Source organism: Saccopteryx bilineata, chromosome 2 (genome assembly GCF_036850765.1).
Source record: "Saccopteryx bilineata isolate mSacBil1 chromosome 2, mSacBil1_pri_phased_curated, whole genome shotgun sequence".
NCBI lineage: Eukaryota > Metazoa > Chordata > Mammalia > Chiroptera > Emballonuridae > Saccopteryx > Saccopteryx bilineata.
Window position 1 is genome coordinate 362527759 of NC_089491.1, and position 22817 is coordinate 362550575.

A 22817-nucleotide genomic window follows, 5' to 3' on the forward strand; every position below is an offset into this window, starting at 1 on the left:
AGAGGCAGAGAGACAGACTCCTTCATGCACCCCGAATGGGATCCACTTGGCAAGTCCCCTATAGGGTGATGCTTTGCCTATCTGGGGCTGCTGCTCCATTGCTTGGCAACTGAGCTATTTTAGCACCGGAGGTGAGGCCATGGAGCCATCCTCAGTGCCCCAGGCCAACTTGCTCCAACCGTGCCATGACTGCAAAAGGGGAAGAGAGGGATAGAGAGAGAGAGAGAGATGTGAGAAGATGAGGGTTGGAGGAGCAGAAGGTTGCTTCTCCTTCTGCTTCTTTTCTCCTTCCTTTTGACTGGGAATCAAATCCAGGACATCCAAATGCAGAGCTGACACTCTACCACTGATTCAACTGGCCAGGGCTTGAATGCTCTTTCTTGACTGCTGAACAGTGGAACTTGTTTTAATTGATCACGTACATACTTATGGACTCACTCTGTCCTATACACTATGATACTTATCAACTGTTGTAAGTAAATATATACTATGGTGCTCCTTTCCTAATACTTAAAAACTCCTAAATTTTCCTCTACTGCAAACTATTCAGTGAAATATTCACTGTTCTATATACACTTGCTTGGCAAGTTAATAAACTGTTTTTAAGCTCTGGTGGTCTTAGTTTCACAAAGCTAAACTAGACTTCTTGGCATTCTTAGCGTATGTCCATAATTATTCCTGTGATGAGTATTCCTATAAAAATCCACATATGGAATGTGTCCACTTAATTATTATACTTAATTATTGTTTTCTTTTTGTTTATTCAACATAGATCTTCTTATGAAATTCCTAACATAAGGTGTAATGACTTCAGAAAAATCTAGGTTACTGGTTAATCATTGGTATTTGAACAAATAAATAATTAGGCCTGTTTGGAAGTTTATAAAATGATGAAGAACATTTATCACAGCCTCCCCATTAAATACTGATGATTAATTCCAGAGATTTCAACATTAGTTAATTACTCCAAATTAAGACATACCTCATAATTAGCTTATGTAAATACACACACACAAAACTTAAATGATGAGGGCAAAAGCTAGGTTAGAATAGGTTAGTTAACTCAAAAATGATGTAATATTTGAACTGAACTGAACTCTAAAGGATTGGTAGACTAGATTAAAGAGGAAGAAGAGTGATAACAGGCAGAGGAAATGGCATATTTAAATATCCTGAGGTGTGAAGAAGCAGAATATGTTAGAAGAATTAAAAGAAATCCTGCTTCCTTGGACTATAAAGAGTAAAAAAAAAGAGTAGGAGCCAAGGCAAGAAAGAAAGTTAGAAACTGGGTCGTACAAGGAAGGTCTTTGGAAGTAGTTAAAGATTTGGGTATTTATCCTAAGAGTAAAGATTGGAAAGTTTTCACATTGGAGAAAAACATGATTAAGATTAACATTTTAAAGAAATCATTTTATGCAGTGTCCAAGACATAGAGACAACCAACGTGTGCTTTGTTATAGGATTGGATAAATAAGATGTACATACTATTCAGCCCTAAGAAAAGATAAAAGACTGCCATTTGTGACAACATGGATGGACCTTGAGAATATTATGCTAAGCAAAATAAGTCAGTAAAAAAAAATTAAGAACTATATGATTTCACTTATGAATGGGATATAAAACTAAGACTCAGAGACATAGATAATAGGATGGTGGTTCCCAGAGGAAAGGGTAGTGGGCACACAATACAGTATAGAGATCATGTATCATAGAGGTGTACACCTAAAGCCTATACAATCCTATTAAACAATGTCACCCCATTAAATTTAACTTAAAAATTTTAGTCACTTCAGATACAGGTAAAGAATAGATTGGAAGAGAGCAAGAATGGGTGTAAATATACCAATTAGGAGACTGTTACAATACCTTAGACTAGGGTAGGCACAGTGGGGAAGGTCAGAAATTAACAGATTTGAGAGGAGGTAAAATCAACAGGACTTAATGATTAACTGGAAGTGAGCAGTAAGGAAGCAGACAGTGTCAGAGCTGATCTCTGGACTTTGGTCTTGAGAATCTGGATGGAGGACCAAATAAGACAATGACTTGAAATGAAGGTGCTTGTGAAACATCCAAGTGGAGATTTTGAATAGATAATGGCATATACTGGTCTGGAGCTCAAAAAAAAAAAGTTCAGTCTAGAGCTATAGATCTAAGATATAGGTGTACGGATGGTAACTGAAGTCATGTGCTGGAATAAGAGCACTCAGAGATGGATTATGGAGTGATAAGAGAGCAGGACCTAGCACCATTCCTTAAATGAACCTTGATCTTTGAAGGTTAGGTAGCAGAGAATAAGCCAGGTCTTTTTTTTTTTTTAATTAATTAATTTATTTTTTACAGAGACAGAGAGTGAGTCAGAGAGAGGGATAGACAGGGACAGACGGACAGGAACGGAGAGAGATGAGAAGCATCAATCATTAGTTTTTCATTGCACGTTGCAACACCTTAGTTGTTCATTGATTGCTTTCTCATATGTGCCTTGACCATGGGCCTTCAGCAGACTGAGTAACCCTTTGCTCGAGCCAGCGACGTTAGGTCCAAGCTGGTGAGCTTTTGCTAAAACCAGATGAGCCCGCGCTCAAGTTGGCGACCTCGGGGTCTCGAACCTGGGTCCTCTGCATCCCAGTCCGACGCTTTATCCACTGCGCCACCGCCTGGTCAGGTTAAGCCAGGTCTTATACTGAGAAGGACCAACCAGAGGTAGAAGGGAAACTGGTAATGAATGATGTCATGGAAGGGAGGAAGGAGTATTTCAAGGAGAAAATGGTCAACATTATTAAATATTGCTAAGAGGTCATGAAAGATGAGGACTGCATAATTTCCACTGGGCCTGGGATCATGGAGAACATTGTGACTTTGATAAGTGCAATTTATTGAAGAGAGCCTGGAGAAAAGGCCAGATAGAACATGTTGAGAAATATGTGGGAAGGGAGGAGAGTGCATATCGACAACTATTTTGATAAATTTAGCTGTGTTTTAGTTATATTTCTTCAACTATACTTTACAAGTTCCTCATGACAAAAACCAAATTTTGATTTTTCTTTCCTTATTAGGTATGGCTCAACAATAAGGACTCAGTAATTATGCAATAAACACTAATTGACTGCCTGACCAGTGGTGTCAGAATGACTAGAGCATTGACCTAGACACTGAGGTCCCAGATTCAAAAGCCCCAGGTCACCAGCTTGAGCATGGCTCATCCAGTTTGAGCGCAGGCTCACCAGCTTAAGCGTGTGGTCACCGACATGAGCATGGGATCATCAACATGATCCCATGGCCACTGGCTTGAGCCCAAGGTCACTGGCTTGAGCAAGGGGTCACTGGCCCAGCTGGAGCCCCCCAGTCAAGACACACATGAGAAGCAATAATAAACAACTAAAGTACCCCAACTATAAGTTGATGCTTCTTTTCTGTCTCCTTTTCTGTTTCTCTTTTCTCTCTCACTCACTAAAAAAAAAAAAAAAAAAAAAAAAGTACCGCCTGACCGGGTGGTGGCGCAGTGGATAGAGCATCAGACTGGGATGCGGAAGACCCAGGTTCGAGACCCCAAGGCCGCCAGCTTGAGCGAGAGCTCATCTGGTTTGAGCAAAAGCTCACCAGCTTGAGCCCAAGGTCACTGGCTCGAGCAAGGGGTTACTCGGTCTGCTGAAGGCCCGCGGTCAAGGCACGTATGAGAAGGCAATCAATGAACAATTAAGGTGTTGCAATGCGCAATGAAAAACTAATGATTGATGCTTCTTATCTCTTCGTTCCTGTCTGTCTGTCCCTGTCTATCCCTCTCTCTGACTCTCTGTCTCTGTAAAAAAAAAAAAGTACTTATTGACTGAGTGATGACTCCTCAGTAAATTCAAGTTATTAATTCATTCATCTAACAAACACTTATTATTATTTTGTGTGTGTGTGTGTGTGTGGCAGAGACAGAGAGGGAGTCAGAGAGGGACAGACAAACAGGAAGGGAGGGAGATGAGAAACATCAATTCTTTGTTGCAGTTCCTTAGTTGTTCATTGATTTCTCATATGTGCCTTGCCGGGGGGGGGGGGGGGCTACAGCAGACCAAGTGACCTCTTGCTCAAGCCAGCAACCTTGGGCTCAAGCTGGTGAGCCTTGCCAGCAACTTTGGGCTCAAGCTGGTGAGCCTTGCTCAATCCAGATGAGCCCGCGCTCAAGCTGGCGACCTCGGGGTCTCGAACATCGGTCCTCCACATCCCAGTTCGACGCTCTATCCACTGCGCCACCACCTGGTCAGGCTAACAAACACTTATTAAGCCCCAACTCATGCCAAATATTGTGCTCAGTATTGGAAATACAGGTGTGATAGAAAATAATTCCTGTCTTTGAAGAGATAATGAGGAGATATATCAACAATTACATTACAGTGTGCTAAAAGCTGACATGAGCCTATTGGTGATTCAGGAATATATAGCTAAGAGTAGCTAATCCATATTAGATGTTACAAAAGGTATCCCAGCAGTGATACTTGAGCTGATTCTTGAAGGACAAGGAGAAGTTAGCAATCTAGAGAAAATAGGGGAAGGATGTTCTAGACAAAGAAACTGGCACTCTAGATTTGAGGAGAGGACATTTGGCTGGTGGTTTTGATTAGTTGATATGCATAAACTGATGTGCATAAAGAATGCAGTCTATATGGCCCAGATAGACTAAGTCAAGACTTGGTGGTCTGAGCTTATATTCACTACACACTGGATACCTCTGATCTAGTGCCTCCAAACTTTGAAGCTAGCCTTGAGGTCAGCATTTCTTATGTCCAAATGAAATGGTTATGTTCCAATTTAATATTGGAAGGAGTAAGAATAATCCTCCCTGGAGGGCTAGGAAGCATTTGTTTTGATGGGGTAAGACTGAGCTAGGATAGAAGATATATAACCCAAGGCAGTTGCATGTAAGGTCTTTAGCCATTAGAAACTAAGAGGTGCATGTAGGGTCTTCAGTCTGTTCTTTTCTCTGAACAGAAAAAAATTTTATCTTGTTTTGAGGATATCAGTTACTGGACAGTTTAAAATGAATCAATAGAGCTGTTGGCAAATACTAGGAATTTCTAAACATTTTAGATAGTCTTAGATGTTTCTACTCTAGTACTAACATACCTTGTTAGACATTATGCCAGATATCCAGCCCTAGCTGACTCAGGAACTCTACCTCAGTCTTTTTTAACATTAGTAATATTTGATGCCATTGAAGTATGACTATAGCTTCATTCAACATCAAGTTGCAGGGGTGTGTGTGTGGGGGGTGTGTGTGTGTAAGATATTAGGATAGCATCCAGGGAGACTGGGATTTCTTGATCCCTAAGTACTTGAATTTCTAAGTAATTAAGAATGGAATATATCCATATGTAACAGTGTAGTTTAGAAATTAATGTGAAACTAGTCAGTGTATATATATTATTTTTGTGTTTCAGGTTGAACAAAAATAGAACCTGTTTTGGATAAAGTCCTATCACATACATTTGTGTACAATAGTTATTAAAATACTATTAAAAAAAACCAAAAACAGGACCTGGCTGGTTGATTCAGTGGTAGAGCATCAGCCTGGCATGTGGAAGTCCCGGATTCGATTCCCAGCCAGGGCACATAGGAGAAGCGCCCATCTGCTTCTCCACCCTTCCCTCTCTCCTTTCTATCTCTCTCTTCCCCTCTCGCAGCCAAGGCTCCATTGGAGCAAAGTTAGCCCGGGGGCTGAGTATGTCTCCATGGCCTCTGCCTCAGGTGCTAGACTGCTCCGGTGGCAACTGAGCAATGGCCAAGATGAGCAGATCATCACCTCCTGGTGGGCATGCTGGGTGGATCCCTGTCAGGTGCATATGGGAGTCTGTGTCTGCCTCCCTGCTTCTCACTTCAGAAAAAAAAAATCTAGATAAAAACAAAACAAAAACATTCCTCAACCTGGTCAGTTACTCAGTGAATAGAGCATCGGCCTGGTGTGTGGACACCCGGGTTTGATCCCCAGTCAGGGCACACATGAGAAACAACCACCTGCTTCTCCTCACTTCTCTCTGCCAGTGGCTCAGTTGGTTCAAGCATTGACCCTGGGAGCTGAGGATAGCCTGGTTGGTCCAACCATGTCGGCCTCAGGTGCTGAGGATAGCTTGGTTGATTCAAGCATTGACCTCAGATGGGGGTTGCTGGGTGGATTCCAGTCGGGGTGCATGCGGGAGTCTATCTCTCTATCTCCCCTTCTCTCACTTAAAAAACTTTTCATCTACCCGCTCACTTTTGGCATAATCTATTTTACTGGATTGATAACATATAATAATCAATATGGATTGACAAGATCATTAATATTAATATCACCTCAAGAGAAACATCTCTGGGATTTCCTAGCATAATGTAAGCACAGGGTTTGGCTCAGTAAAGAGATGGCAGCTGGGGCGGAGTATGGCAAACAGACATCAGTCTAGGACGTCACTGTCTCCTCACAATTGAGAAAGCTCCCTATCAAGGATGAAACATTCCCTCAGCCTTGCCAATTCCTTGTGCCGGCATCTTGTAAGGATGAGTTAGACATTTTAAGGTTTGGGTGGGGTTTTTTTAATACAAAAAGTAAGTACTTTGAAGTAAACTTTCAAACCCTTTGCAGATACCACATTCCAACAGAAACATACACAACAGATTTGTCACATAATCTGTGTAAATTCCTTGAACACTGTATATGAGTTAATTTGCAGGGAATTATTATAAGTAAAATAAAGGCATGTGTCTCTTTCCCTTTTAGTTTTCACTTTGTTTGTTTCCTTAAAGCTTGAGCATTTACACTGGCTTATTTATTCCTTTATGCAGCTGTGGCAGAGAAAGTAATTCTATGGAGTATTTCTTTGTGATTCTTTCTTTTCATTGATTAAGTGTCCTATTAATAGTCCAAAGGCTAATAAAGGAGAGTCACAGGAAAAATTCCAAAAAGATATCTCAAGTGATTATGAAATGAGCTACAGACATAGGGATCAGAGGTCATTACCAAGCCAGAACTGCATATGTGTCGCTATAACTGCCACACAGGAAAATATTCAATTTTTTGCTTTAGGTCCCTTAGATCTACTTCCTGATTCATTTATACTCTCATTCTAGGGTCAGGACTATATATCAGGACTGGTGGAGAAGAGAAAATTTATAGTATAATAGGCCCTACTTCTCTGGAATAGGGTGACAAACTAACATTAATAATCGTTCTCAATAATTTTTACTTTTACTGTTTAAATTTTTTTGCTTTTGAAAATAACATACGGTAAAGTTAACATTTTTGGTGCATGGCTGCACAAATTTCAACACATGTATAAATATATCTAACCATCACCTGAAAATAGCTCAGTTGCAAGCATGGCCCCAGATGGAAAAGAAGAAAAACAAGAAAACATGGTAGAATTCTTTTGATATCTTGAAATGTAACAATGACTCAAAATCTGGAAGCCGTAAAATAAAAGTAAATTAATTCAACCATGTAGAAATTTTAAAAAATTCATTTCATGACAAAAGATAAAAGGTAGGTGAAAACCAGAAGAAAAGAACTATTCAGATGCTTTTGTATAAAAGGATGAAAATCAAGTTCCCATATTTGCATTTGCTTATGTATGCATATAGTAACTTTGGAAGGATCCATTGAAAACTAAGAACAGAAGTTAGTATGGCAGAGGTGAAGTACTGGGTAATTGGAAGATAAGAATAGGAAACTGTTCACTGTATAACTATATATTTTGCTTAAATTTTTTTATTGATTGATTTTTTAGAGAGAGAGTAAAGGAAGGAGGTGGGAAGGGAGAGAGGGAGAAAGAAACATTGATTTATTGTTCCAGACTTATGCGCTCATTGCTTGATTCTTGTATATGTCCTAACCAGGGATCAAATCTGCAACCTTGGCATATCAGGACAATGCTGAGCTACCTTGCTAGGGTACTTTGACATTAAACATTTATTAATGAGGGGATGGTGAGCACGAAGCATAGTTGCTTCATTTTAGTTGTTCACTGCTTGCTTGTTGCTTCCTGTATGTGCCTTGACTGGGCAAGCCCAGGATTTTGAACCGACAACCTCAGCATTCTAGGTCAATGCTCTATATGCTGCTCTACTACAGGCCCAGAGTATTTTGGTTTTTGATCCAGGTGAATACGCTGCCTATCTGAAAAGTTAAATTTTGAAAAAGTCCCTACTCTCAACTCATACCGTTTATTTTCCAAAGCAGAGAGACAGACACTTGAGATCCTAGTGAGATAATTAAATCTGTAAATGCAACAAACTTATTTAATATAGTTCATTAGTCTTCATTAGTGCCTCATAAATAGTAAAGTACATAGTAGTAGCTCAATAAAATACTTTAAAAATAACTATAAAATTGCTTATGTCCTTTCCCCCCCAAATGATAAGAAAAAGTTTATTTAGAAAGTTACAGAGGTAGAAGTGAGCTATAGAGGAAGGAGAGGGGTTTGGGCGTTCTCTGAAGGGAGAGAGAGAGAGAGAGAGAGAGAGAGAGAGAGAGAGAGAAAGAGAAAGAAAGAGAGAACCTTGGGGAAAGAAGCGGTGGGAAAAGGTGCGGGCATGCTCCATAGAAAGAGATGCTTTATTTTTAGTCCAAGTTTGCATGAGTATATTACGGTTCTTTGTGCTTTTCAATGTAAGAAGCTTTATCATCAACTGAAAATATAACAAATTGTACCTGTTGCAGATAGTGTTAGTGACATGTATCTTCAAATCTTCTGTGACATCTCTCATCACCCTCTGATAACCAGACATTCCTGAGCCTTTGATATAATAAGGATTGTTTCTCATTAAGTATTCCCCCAAATAATTAATTGGATCAAATTTAGTTGGAATATCAGCTTCTGTCAAAAGCTTCTTTTTTTCCACTTGCATTAACATTTTTTCCATTCCAACAACTAAGGTAGGTAAAAGTTTGTCAAGCAAATATACACGAGTATTTAGTGTCATGTTTTCAGTATTAAACCATTCTTTTGCCAAATTATCCTTAGGGATTTTTTTTTCAGCCTTTTTTTCTAGTTCTTTCTTCTGATTATCCTTAGCTGTTATTTTCTGCTGCATCGCCTGAGCTCTTACTTCCAATATTTCAAAAAGATTTTTCTTCCATGGCTGTTCTATCTTTGAATCCAGTACAGTTTGATCTACATCAAAAAGCACTTTTGCAGGTTTTCTAACCACAATATTCTTTGAGCCTTCAATGTTAGATTCCTTTACTGAACCAGTTGAGATGCTTGGCTGCTCCTCTATGTTTAATTCTGAGGGGGAAAAATAAGTGAAATGTGTAAGAAATATTAGAAGTAGATTTTAATCTATGCTAGTTTAGAATAGCATTAAGAAAAAATAATCTCTCTTTACATGATGTATTCAAACAGCTGAAAGTAACAGAAAATCAGATATCGGTGACTTTAACTATAAAGACATTTATTGTTGACTTAATCAGAAGTTATTCAGCTCTCAGTATTTTTCAATTAAGTACCTCGCTGTTTCATTATTTTTTATTCGTTTTTTGTGCTTGTACCTCAGGATCACAAGATACCTATTGCAGGTCCAGGCATCACTTCTTTATGGGGATAAAAAAATGAGAACAAAGGATATTTCTCCTCTTGAGGTTCTATTTTATTATCTAAGAAGAGAAGACGGAGAGGCAGTCAGACAGACTCCCGCATGCGCCCGACCGGGATCCACCCGGCACGCCCACCAGGGGGCGATGCTCTGCCCATCTGGGATATTGCTCTACTGCAATCGGAACCATTCTAGTGCCTGAGGCGGAGGCCATGGAACCATCCTCAGCGCCCAGGCCAACTTTGCTCCAGTAGAGCCTTGGCTGTGGGAGGGGAAGAGAGAGACAGAGAGGAAGGAGAGGGGGAGGGGTGGAGAAGCAGATGGGCCCTTCTCCTGTGTGCCCTGGCCAGGAATTGAACCCAGGATATCCACATGCCGGGCCAACACTCTACCACTGAGCTAACCGGCCAGGGCCTGAATAATTTTGACCAATCATAATTTATTCCTTCATGTCAGGGTAGATCAAGTTCTCTGATATCAGGTGATTTTCATCTGCTATAATAATGAGGTTCAGTTGGCAGGCAAAAAGGTAGGGAAATGACTGTTGAGTGGACATTGAAGAGAGTCTGCCACACATATATATTTCTTACCACTCTCATATTTCCAGTCTCTTTCATATTTTCATTTTTTAAAATGCAGTATGGAAATTTTAGATCAAGAACCTGGATTAAAACAGGCACATATATTCCCTCCTTACCAAAATTTCTAGAAGTGACAAAAAAGGTTTTGTGTATGTGTGTGTTTTAATATAACCATAAGAATGCTGGCAATCACGAAGTAGGCCTTCAGTAGTCAGAAATTTTTGAAGGTCTCTGAAAAATGTAAGGTAGGCTGAAGTAGATGGATTGAAGAAAATATAATACTAAAAATATACAGGAGAAAAATCTACACTGTGAAATCTGGGAGCAGCTTTAAGGCACCCCAAGTTTAAAGAATGCAGATATGGGTAGCATGGGAATGATTGACTTTTTGTGTCTCTTCATCCCCAGCTATTCATCAGGCACCAGAGTCTTTCAGCCTTGCATTGGGACAAAGTGGTTTGGGACAGAGAGGCAGACAGCGAAAATAAATTGCTGACAGACTTCATTAGCTGTACATCTCTCACCCCTCATCTATTCTCACTGGCAGCAGGTACGGAAAACAAAAACACCATCCACAGAAGAAGAGCAACCAGGGATTTACAAATGCAAATGAGAGCACACACATATACCTATGAATTATGACTTTTTGTGTGTGTGTGTGTGTGTGTGACAGAGACAGAAAGAGACAGAGAGAGGGACAGAAGAGAAAGTTAGAACGGGAGAGAGATGAGAAGCATCAATCCTTCCTTGTGGCACCTTAGTTGTTCATTGATTGCTTTCTCATTTCTCTTATGTGCCTTGACTGGGGGACTACAGCAGAGCGAGTGACCCCTTGCTCAAGCCAGCGACCTTGGGCTCAAGCCAGCAACCATGGGGTCATGTCTATGATCCCACCCTCAAGCCAATGACCCTGCACTCAAGCTGGATGAGTCCATGTTCAAGCCCATAACCTCCAGGTTTCGAACCTGGGTCCTCTGGGTTCCATCCGATGCTGTAGCCACTGAGCCACCGCCTGGTCAGGCCAAATTATGGCTTTTTAAAGAAAACTATCTCTGTGACTAAATTCAACAAATGCAATAATTAATACTACCCAATGAAATACCATGAATAGAATAAGTGAAAACAGTCTCTAATGGAATTATAATTAATATTCTCAGAGCAGAAAATTAGAGAAAATAAGAAGAATGTTATAAATGTTTAAAAGCCCTGGCCAGGTAGCTCTGTTGGTTAGAGCGGTGGTCCCCAACCTTTTTTGGGCCACGGACTGGCTTAATGTCAGAAAATATTTTCACGGACCGGCCTTTAGGGTGAGACGGATAAATGTATTACGTGACCGAGACAAGCGTCAAGAGTGAGTCTTAGACAGATGTAACAAAGGGAATCTGGTCATTTTTTAAAAATAAAACATCGTTCAGACTTAAATATAAATAAAACAGAAATAATGTAAGTTATTTATTCTTTCTCTGCGGACCGGTACCAAATGGCCCACGGACTGGTACCAGTCTGCAGCCCGGAGGTTGGGGATCACTGGGTTAGAGGGTTGACCTGATACGCCAAGGCTTTGGGTTCAATCCCAGTCAGGGCACATATAAGATTCAACCAATGAGTGCATGAAGTGAAATCAGTGTTTCTCTCTCTCTCTCTCTCTCTCTCTCTCTCTTTTATTCTCTCTCTCCTGTTCTTCTTTCTCTAAAAATCAATAAATAAACCTTTAAAAATTAAATGTTATTAAAGACTATTAAGAAAGTTTGGATACCTAGTGCTCAGATCTTGGTTGCTAATATCACCATTCTCTCATTCTTAATCCATTTGGTTTAGATGGGGCTGACCTCACCTATTTAGATCCAGGGATGGGGGTTGATTCAAACCTGACCAGTCAAAGTCTTTAAACACAAGAAAATCTGTGAAACTGTCAGACCAAAAAAAAGTCTAATTGAGTAGTCTAAAAGAAAGCCTTGAAAAGCCAACATTTAAACTAAAGAATGTCTTAAATCCACAAGTAGATAGTATTTATGAACCTCCCTCCCAAGTTTTTATTTCCTCCTTGGCTAATTCTCTTATTCCAACATGGGGAAGTGAGGAGGGTAGAATAATGTGCTCCTTTACCTCTCAGTTGAATTTGGAAACAAACTAACTACTTTGTGGGAGGGAGGGATCCATTCTATTTTGTAACATTGCTCATTAATATACATTGTTCATATTTTGGCTTTAAATAAGTGTGAAAGAGCAATTCTTTTAAGCCTGCAGGTTCTAATGCACTCTCTTTGCTTCTAACCTTTCCAGCACAACCCAAGGCAGTTATTCCTTCAACTCCTGTACGAGTAGTGCTACAGCCCTGATCGGATGGCTTAGTTAGAGCATCGTTCCAATATGCAAGTTCGATCCTCAGGCAGCACAGAGACCGGAACAGCTTGATGTTTTTGTCTCTATCTATCTCTTCCTCTCTCTCTAAAATTAATTAATTATTTTTTTTTTAAAAAAAGAGTAGCGCTACAGATGTATAGTAAATTAATATCTACCCATCTGCCATGGATCATTAGTAAACTCCCACATGAACTAGGGTGTTCTCTGTCTTTGTTGCAGACTGTTAGTGCTCCTTTAATGTGTTTGGCTATTATAGGTTGCTAAGCAATAATCCTGGTACTTACATTGTCCTCTCTGATATGCAGAATAGATAAATGTGTGTTTGGTTACAACTCTGGTGAAACACTTCTCTCTTAGGGTCATAAAACCAAGAAAAGCAAAGGAGGTACAGCAATAGCAGGGCCAATAAATCAGGATTCTGAACAAGCCTATCTGCAGTTGTCTTTTAATGTAGTGACCTCTGAATTCAAGGATCATAAATTACAGCAGTGCCCCAAGGGCAAATTAATTCAGAGATTCAGTTAAATATAGTTTCAAACAGGTACTGAAGTTTGTTTGTTTGTTTGTTTTAGTGGGTCTGTGCTTGGGTATTCTTAAACTTTTTATAGCTAGATGGATTCATTTATACATTCACTCAAGAAGTTATTATTGTACCCAGTACTATGCTAAGTATTGAAATTCTTTTTCAGGATTGTTTTCCTAAACTCTTCATAGAATTAAAAGCCTTTCGAATTCTCCCCCAACACACACACCTTTACTCCTGTATTAATCCACCTTCTAACATACAAAGACCTATTCATTTATGCACTATGGGCATAAATGCTTTCAACTAAATAAGTAGGGACACAAAAGAATTCCTAATTCATAGTTTGAAAGGTCCAGCCTTAAGTGACTTTTATAATTTCCTGCACTTAGTGCATGGCTCACTGCTGGGCATGGCCATAGTACAATCCTACTTAAGGACCAAAATAGGAATGAATTATAATCCACATTATAATAAGCGTTAGTGGACTCATTCTTAAGGCATATAACATTAGTGGGACTGGCTCCTGATTAAACTGGTGAAAATTGACCCAGCAGGGCTATTCAACAAACTGTGTGATGTTCTCTTTAAACACAGGCCCTGTCTGAAATTCAGCTGGCTTGGTCTTATCAGGATTTCTTAACATTTCTCCGTAATGTAGAATGACTACTGTGACAGCAGAAGAAAAGAAGCACTACTAAATACTACTAGAATTAAATTCAGTAGCTATAGGGAAAGACGTTTTCCTACACAACTTTGTTAATCTTAGGCTGTGTAATGAGAACAGAGTTGAACAAATTTATAGCTTTTTATTTTTATTTTTTATTTTTTTTTAATTATTTTTCTTTCTTTCTTTATTTTTTTTTTTTTTTATTTTTTTTTTTTTTATTTTTTTCATTTTTCTGAAGCTGGAAACAGGGAGAGACAGTCAGACAGACTCCCGCATGCGCCCGACCGGGATCCACCCGGCCCGCCCACCAGGGGCGGTGCTCTGCCCCCCAGGGGGCGATGCTCTGCCCATCCTGGGCGTCGCCATATTGCGACCAGAGCCATTCTAGCGCCTGAGGCCGCGGCCACAGAGCCATGCCCAGCGCCCGGGCCATCTCTGCTCCAACGGAGCCCCGGCTGCGGGAGGGGAAGAGAGAGACAGAGAGGAAAGCGCGGCGGAGGGGTGGAGAAGCAAATGGGCGCTTCTCCTGTGTGCCCTGGCCGGGAATCGAACCCGGGTCCTCCGCACGCTAGGCCGACGCTCTACCGCTGTCTTTATTTATTTTAGAGGAGAGAGAGAGAAATTGAGAGGAGCAGGTAGCTTCAATTCCCATATGTGCCTTGACCGGGCAAGCCCAGGGTCCTGAACTGGCAATCTCAGTATTCCAGGTCAATGCTTTATCCACTGCACCACCACAGGTCAGGCAAATTTATAGCTTTAAAAAAATTTTTTTTCTCAAAATACAAGTTAAGTTCATGGTCTAAAAGTTAAAATAATTAGGGTAAAGAAATGAGAAATTCATGTGGTATATTTAACCACAATATATTCTTTGCAAAGATATGTATTTGAGCACATTCTGGGAGCTGCCTGGCAAGATAACATCATTTTGACAAATACATAAGAAGGATAAAGAAACCTCCTTTGACATGTTGAAACTATAATAACAGTTCCTCTTTCCACTTCTTATATATATACACACACACACACACACACACATGCACATTCACAAAGGGTGATTCGGAATATTAGCTTTAATTGTAATTGATCACTGAATAAACTAAGTACTTTGCATTGCATTTAATATTGCAACAAGGAATGCAATGTTTTCAGTGTATATCATATTCTAGGATGAATAGACTTACACAAACAAAACACACTTCCCTCTACTGTACGTGGAAAACAACAGAAATTGAAAGTACAAGAACAGGAAATTTCTTTTGGCATGTTTAAAGTAAGAGTTTATTCATAAACCTGGCCCAAGTGATTAAGGTAAAGGCAAAGTATGTATATGTCCGTGGCAGTGAGGAGGAAGCGAAATCAAGAAACTGGTATGGGGCAAAAGGGAGACAGGTGGAGAGGGACTTGCAAAGAAACTTTTTAAAAGTTAGTGATGCTGGGAAAATTGTACTAAGTTTACAATAATTACAGAATGAGTTTTGGGAAGTTTGGCTCTTTTTTTTTCTGGAAAGTTCGGTTCTTAATGTATACATATTAAAATGTGTATTAATAAGAAATAGTCAATTGTTGCTTTTAACTGGTTAAAAAGACAGAAAACATTTCAGGGAAAGGTAAGCACCTAAAAATTATAACTAGTATCTACACAGCAATTTATAGTTTAGAAGATGCTTCCTAATTGTTATTAGCCTGACCAGGCGGTGGTGCAGTGGATGCGGAAAACCCAGGTTTGAGACCCCGAGGTCGCCAGCTTTTTTTTTTTTTTTAATTTTATTCATTTTTAGAGAGGAGAGAGAGAGAGGGAGAGAGAGAAACAGAGAGAGAGAAGGGGGGAGGAGCTGGAAGCATCAACTCCCATATGTGCCTTGACCAGGCAAGCCTAGGGTTTCGAACCAGCGATCTCAGCATTTCCAGGTCAACGCTTTATCCACTGCATCACCACAGGTCAGGCAAGAGGTCACCAGCTTGAGCAAGGGCTCATCTGGTTTGAGCAAAAGCTCACCAGCTTGGACCCAAGGTCGCTGGCTTGAGCAAGGGGTTACTCAGTCTGCTGAAGGCTCGCGGTCAAAGCACATATGAGAAAGCAATCAATGAACAACTAAGGTGTCACAACGAAAAACTGACGATTGATGCTTCTCATCTCTCTCTGTTCCCGTCTGCCTGTCCCTATCTATCTCTCTCTCTGACTCTCTCTGTCTCTGTAAAAAAAAAATTAAATAAAAAAATTGTTATTAGAAATACTTCACTAATTATTATTGTAATTCAGCCTAGCACAGCCTATCACATATTAAACACTCGATACTTGTAAAACAAATTGAAAGGAACGGCAGTTACTTGAAATTGTTAAATTGTAAATATTGTAAAGAATTTCTGTTGTACAAGATTTCACTAAGTATCTAAAATTAGATGAACTAGTGAAAGGGATGAGTGTCTTGCCCACTTCTTTGTTGCCTTCTTGACTGTATCAATTTTCTTTCTTTCCTTCCTTCTTTCTTTCCTTCTTTCTTCCTTCCTTCCTTCCTTCCTTCCTTCCTTCCTTCCTTCCTTCCTTCCTTCCTTCTTTCTTTCTTTCTTTCTATTTATTTATTTTAGAGAGGAGAGAGAAAGAGAGAGAAAGAAGAGGAAGGAGCAGGAAGCATCAACTCCCATATGTGCCTTGACCGGATAAGCCCAGGGTTTTGAACTGGTGACCTCAGAGTTCTAGGTCGACACTTTACCCACTGCGCCACCACAGATCATCAGGCTTGGCTGTATAAATTTTCAATCTGCATAATTATGTGAGATTTTGATTAAGGATGGGGATAGAAGTCAAACAGAATAAATGTGTGGTCAAGAACAGGATAAAAAGAAGAAACAGAAAACCAATATGTGGGTCTAATCACTACAGTTCCTCATTTTACATTTGGATTAATGGATTGTCTCATATGTGTTAGTCAGCAGTCTTAGCTAATTTTCTGTATAAGTACAAAATGAAGTCATAAAATTGCCTCAAAAATATTAATAGAAGGTTAAGGCAACACATTTTAAATTATTTCCCAAACAGACAGAAACATCAACTCATTGTTCCATTCAATTGTGTAGCCATTGATTGCTTCTCATATGTGTCCTCACCACCACAGGATCATGGCAGTGGCCCTGGGAATCAGTGATCCCAGGTCAAGCTGGCAATCCCAGGCTCAAGCCGGCACCTTGAGATTCCAGGATGACACTTTATCCACTGAGCCACCAGCCAGAGTTAGAATTATATTTTTAAAGGGCAAATTTTGAGGACTATATACCTAATAAAAATGACACAATAGTTTTTATTTTATGTTTTATTTTGTTTCACATAATAGTTTTACATTCTATTATGTAGGGCCGCAATTTTCAGACTTTTTCATCTCATGGCACACATAAACTAGTTACTAAAATTTTGCAGCACATCTAAAGTATATATTTTTTGCCAACCTGACCAAAAAAAAAAAGTGTAATTTTGATTCATTCACACCAGATGGCTATTGTTATGTTGGCTGTTGTAATTTTTTTTATTTGACAATGTCACGCAGGGGTCCCCAAACTACAGCCCACTGGCTGCATGCGGCCCCCTGAGGCCATTTATCCAGCCCCCGCTGCACTTCCGGAAGAGGCACCTCTTTCATTGGTGGTCAGTGAGAGGAGCATAGTTCCCATTGAAATACTGGTCAGTTTGTTGATTTAAATTTACTTGTTCTTTATTTTAAATATTGTATTTGTTCCCGTTTTGTTTTTTTACTTTAAAATAAGATATATGCAGTGTACATAGGGATTTGTTCATAGTTTTTTTATAGTCCGGCCCTCCAACGGTCTGAGGGATAGTGAACTGGCCCCCTGTGTAAAAAGTTTGGGGACCCCTGATCTAAGGAAAAAGAGGTCAGTCCCCCTGACTAAATAATCAGGTATTTTATGTTTTAAAATTTCTTGCTAGTTCTCTACCTTGGGATTTGATTTTATTTGTTGCTTCCTCTGCCACGCTGTTGCTGGTATCTAATGCAGAACTGTCTTGTGATCCCTGTGGATTCTGAAAAGAAACACCAATTTCAAAATGAGTTGCTTTCCTTCCAAGTTGCATCAACTTTCCCAATTAAAGAATGTAGATTAATGCCTTGCAGAAGTTACCAAAAATTTTTTTATGTATATACATTCACAAGATAGAATTTATTGGCTCAATGTGTCATTACGTCTTCCTATTGCTAATAAAGTAATATGCTAAGACTATTATGCTAGATGTATATTAATCTTTGAATTATTCAAAACTTTCTAGAAACATAAGTTGAGGCCACAGCATAGTAAAATCAGACTTTTGAAAATGTTACTTTCCTTTACTATTAGAATCAACTTCCATATTTGTGATGGAAATCTTAATTGAATTTATCTTAATTGAAGAAATTAAAGGTTAGTTTAATGAATAAAAACAGTGGCAATATAGCTTTTTGTATTCATGACAATGTATTTTTAAAAGAATAATAATAGAATATTTGAAAGGCTCACATTATTCAACTTAACAGTGAATCTATAGAACTATCTTCAGTTGCCTCCTCTTTTCTGTAAAATGCTTTCTCATGTAAGTCTTGTATTTATTCAAACACAAAATTACTTAGATGATTAACATGAAATTACATTTTCAGAATGATAGTGAAATTACCCTAAAAACTGATGCTTATTATATTTAGGGTAATAGTACTGATTTTAGAAAGTAATATTTATTTATATATAACTCAATATCTCTTCACAAATAATTTATCTATGAAATCTGTCTGCAACTGATTCAAATGAGTCTGCTTAATGTTTCCATTTGCCGTTTTGTTTATCTGTTTGAATGCTCACATCATTTTCCCCTTCTTTCACAAGAAAATTAATTTGTCTAGCATTAACATCTGATTTTTCATGAAAAATCTACCTCAATAGACTCATTCACTTCAGTTGCTTCCGGTTTTCTTTCTTTGTCTTCTTTTTCATTTTCCTAAATGGAAACAGGTTTAGTAAGTAAAGTATCCCAAAGGAACTGGAGGTAAACTAGCATCTTTTAAAAATAATTTATTGATTGATTTTAGAGGGAGAAGAAAGGAGAGAGCAAGAAAGAGACAGAAACATCGATCTGTTTCTGTATGTGCCTTGACTGGGGATTGAACCAGCAACCTCTGTGCTTTGGGACGATGCTCCAACCAACCAAGCTATCTGGTCAGGGCAAAACTAACATCTTATACTCTAATATAGCAAGCCTTTTGTGTTAAAATTTTTCACATAATGAGTAAACATCATACCAAATAAAATCACACCAAGTAGTTGTATTAACAAAATCAAACAGTAACAGGCTCATTTATATATAAAAAACATCAACCAACTAGAAGCAGGCCACTGCTTCTTATCTGACCCCTTTTCACAGCATTTTTGTAAAAACCTGATGCAGAATACTTCAACTAAAAAGAGAAATCATTAAATGATAGAGTATGATATTTCATCTCAGTTCTTCCAAGAAAGTTGAATCTCAAATCCTCTCCTGGTTAAATAGTTAGGAACCTATTTAGGCCAAGTACCTGAGCAGGTTTGGGTTCCTCTTGAGATGCTGAATCACTCATCTGGACCACTAAAAAATATCACCAAATGGTAAGGGAAGTATTACTAGACCATTGTAAAGAACAAAACAAGGGAAAGAAAATATTAATAAACAACAGAAAGTACTCTGAAAGATGAAAATCTCCCCCAACCCCCATCATATCCCACCATTCTATTGAATAGTAACAAGTTCTCAACTGCTAGAAATTTTAAACTGTACTACTGTTATTACTGTTATTACTGTTATTACTGACCAAAACTAGATTAATACTAGGCTAGTGCTTGGGGAGACAGAAAAACTCACCCCAGTAATCATCACCTTGATAAGAAGGAAAAAAAGAAAGAAAGAAAGAAAGAAAGAAAGAAAGAAAGAAAGAAAGAAAGAAAGAAAGGATAATGCAATTGAATTTTTTAGAACATTGTTATCATCCTCATTATTTTTTGAAATAACAAGGTGAGGTGAAGTGAAACTTCGATGGTTACCTAATTCATGTGAAAAAGACTGACAGACAGAATAATAATCTCATTATCAAGCTTTTTAAAAAAAATAAAACAAAAAACCAACTGAGCTACCCGGCCAGGGCCATTTTATTATTTTTGGTGCCAAAACCTAGGATTATTCTTCTTACTTTCATTGTTATTTATTTTTTAAATCATTTTTTGTTTTTCAATTACAGTTGACATACAATATTATATTATGTAACACTTCTGACTGGTAATATTAGTTTCAGGTATACACTCCAGTGATAACCTTCTAAGTGATCATCCTAATAAATCTCATACTTATCTGACACCATACATAGTTATTAAAATATTACTGACTATATTCCCTATGCTGTATTTGATGTCCCCATGACTATTCTGTAACAATCCATCTGTACTTCTTTATCCCATCACCTATTTCACCCATCTCTTCAACCCCCTTCCCATCTGGCAATCATCAAAATGTTTTCTGTATCTATGAGTCTGTTTTTGTTCTATTTGTTCATTTATTTTGTTTTTTAGATTCAATTGTTCATAGCTATATATTTATTGCCATTTTATTGTTCATATTTTTTATCTTTTTTTTTTTCGTAAAGAAGACCTCTTAACATCTCATGTAATACTGGTTTGGTGGTGATGAACTCCTTTAGCTTTTTCTTGTCCGGGAAGCTCTTCATATGTCTTTTGGTTCTAAACAATACTTTGCTGGGTAGAGTAATTTTGATTGAGGTCGCTTTTCATCACTTTGAACATTTCTTGCCACTCCCTTCTGGCCTGCAAAGTTTCTATTGAAAAATCAGCTGACAGTCTTATGGGAGCTCCCTTGTAAGTAACTGCTTTTCCCTTGCTGCTTTTAAGATTGTCTTTAAACTTTGGCATTTTAATTATGATGTGTCTTGGTGTGGGACCCTTCGGGTTCACCTTGTTTGGGATTCTCTGTGCTTCCTGGACTTATATGTCTTGCCTTCACCAGGTTAGTGAAATTCTCTGTTATTTTTTGAAATAGGTTTTCAGTTTCCTACCCTCTCTCTCCTCTTTTCAGCATCCCGATAATGTGAATGCTGATACACTTTGGGACAATGCTCTAATGAACGGAGTTATCTGGCCAGAGCTGGATTCCTTTTCTTTTTTTGCTATGCTGATTAGGTGTTTTTTGCTTCCTTATATTCCAAAATGCTGATTTGATTCTTGGTTTCATGTACTCTACTGTTGATTCCCTGTAAATCATTTTTTCATTTCAGTTAGTGTAGCCTTCATTTCTGACTGGTTCTTTTTTATAGTTTCTATGTCCTTTTTCATGCTGTTAAAGTTCTATGTCCCTTGATCATCCTTACAGCCACTGTTTTGAACTCTGTATCTGGAAGTTTGTTTCCTTTCATTTCATTTTGTTCTTTTTCTGGAGATTTCTCCTTTCTTTAATTGGGGCCTGTTTCTTTGTCTCTGCATTTTGGATGCTTCCCTATGGTTGTTTCTGTATATTCGATAGAGCTGCTACATCTCCTGGACTTGGTAGAGTGGCCTTGTGCAGTAGGTGTCCTGCAGGGCCCAGTGGTGCAGCTTCCATCACCTGAGCTGGGTGCTCCACATGCTCCTCTGTGTGGGCTGAGTGCACTGTCCTGTTGTAGTTGAGCCTTGATTGCTGTTGGTATCACTGAGAGGGATTTGTACCCCACTCCAGGCTGATAAACTTTGAGGACTGGCTGCTACTACAGCAGAGGAACTGCTGTGCAGGAGTCGACTCTACGAAACAGGACTTGCTTCAGTGCTCATCAAATTCACCTCTTGAGTGTGTCACTTGTGTGGGTGGTAGGGTTGTAATCTGGTGTGGTCTAAAAGCTATCCACCAGATGCACTGGCTCTGAGGTCTCCCAGGAGGTGCAAGGTCAGCCACTGCTTGTGCCCTTCCGGGGGCTACCCAGCATGAACTATAGAGCAATCTGTAGATGGCTGCTACTTGAGCTGGGTTTAGAGGTGCTCAGCAGAGGCCAAGCTGAAAAACCAGGCCAGCTGCCACTAATGCCAGGTCTGGAGCCACTTAGCAAGATATATGGGGTATGCAGAGGCCAGATGCTGTTTGTTGGAGAGACTTTAGAAAAGTCCCAAAAAGCATTTTTTTTGGAAGGGGTGTTCTGAGAGGAATGTGATTTATCTGGTTTATTTATTCATATTAAGAAATTAAAATGGATTTAAAAAAGGATAATCACCAGGTCCCAACTTCATTGCAAATGACTATAGATTCCATCACAGATTATCAAAATCACTTCTGTGCCAAAACTAATTTAAAAGTTTATGTATCCTTAGGATAGATGTAAAAAGTAAAATTTATACTCATGGCCACTGCTTCTAGGGCAGTTACAATAGGGGACTCTTTAATCTGAAATGGTATGTTTATAATGTGCTAGAGTATTCACCTTTTAATCAACATAAAACATGTTCTAGTTGAGGAAACCAAAAGTACTATCTTTGGAGACAACAGATTCCAACACTTAAAAATAGCTGCCTCAAAGCCTTTTTGAAGCAATTCATAAATAAATTATATGAACTAGATTTCTTTGATGGGTTCCAATTGTACATTCTCACAGACTACTTTAAAAAATTATTGATTGGTTGATTTTAGAGAGAGAGAGGACAGGAGAGAGAAAGAGAAACATTGATTTGTTTTTCCACTTAGTTATGCATTCATTGGTAGATTCTTGTATGTGCCCCGACTGGGGTCAACCCACAACCTTGCTGCATCAGGATGATGCTCTTACCAACTAAAGTACCCAGCCAGTGCTCACAGACTGCTTTCTTTTTTTTTTTTTTTTATAATTTTATTTTTTTAATGGGGTGACATCAATAAATCAGGATACATATATTCAAAGATAACAAGTCCAGGTTATCTTGTCGTTCAATTATGTTGCATACCCACCACCCAAAGTCAGATTGTCCTCTGTCACCTTCTATCTTGTTTTCTTTGTGCCCCTCCCCACCCCCTATCCCTCTCCCATTCCCCCCTCCCCCCCGTAACCACCACACTCTTATCAATGTCTCTTAGTTTCACTATTATGTCCCACCTACGTATGGAATAATACAGTTCCTGTTT

General features: G+C 38.9%; 1 protein-coding gene across 1 annotated transcript in view; it reads right to left on the reverse strand.

Annotated features, from left to right (window-relative positions):
• The window catches only part of EFCAB5 (EF-hand calcium binding domain 5), a 129798-nt gene that overhangs the window by 79556 nt on the left and 27425 nt on the right, over positions 1-22817 (reverse strand). Inside the window, exons 2-5 of the mRNA XM_066258326.1 lie at positions 19231-19280; positions 18594-18656; positions 17630-17714; positions 8663-9239 (exon numbers count right to left, since the gene is read on the reverse strand). Coding sequence (XP_066114423.1) covers positions 8663-9239; positions 17630-17714; positions 18594-18656; positions 19231-19272 — 767 coding nt within the window. The 5' untranslated portion in view covers positions 19273-19280. The remainder of the gene's footprint in view (positions 1-8662; positions 9240-17629; positions 17715-18593; positions 18657-19230; positions 19281-22817) is intronic.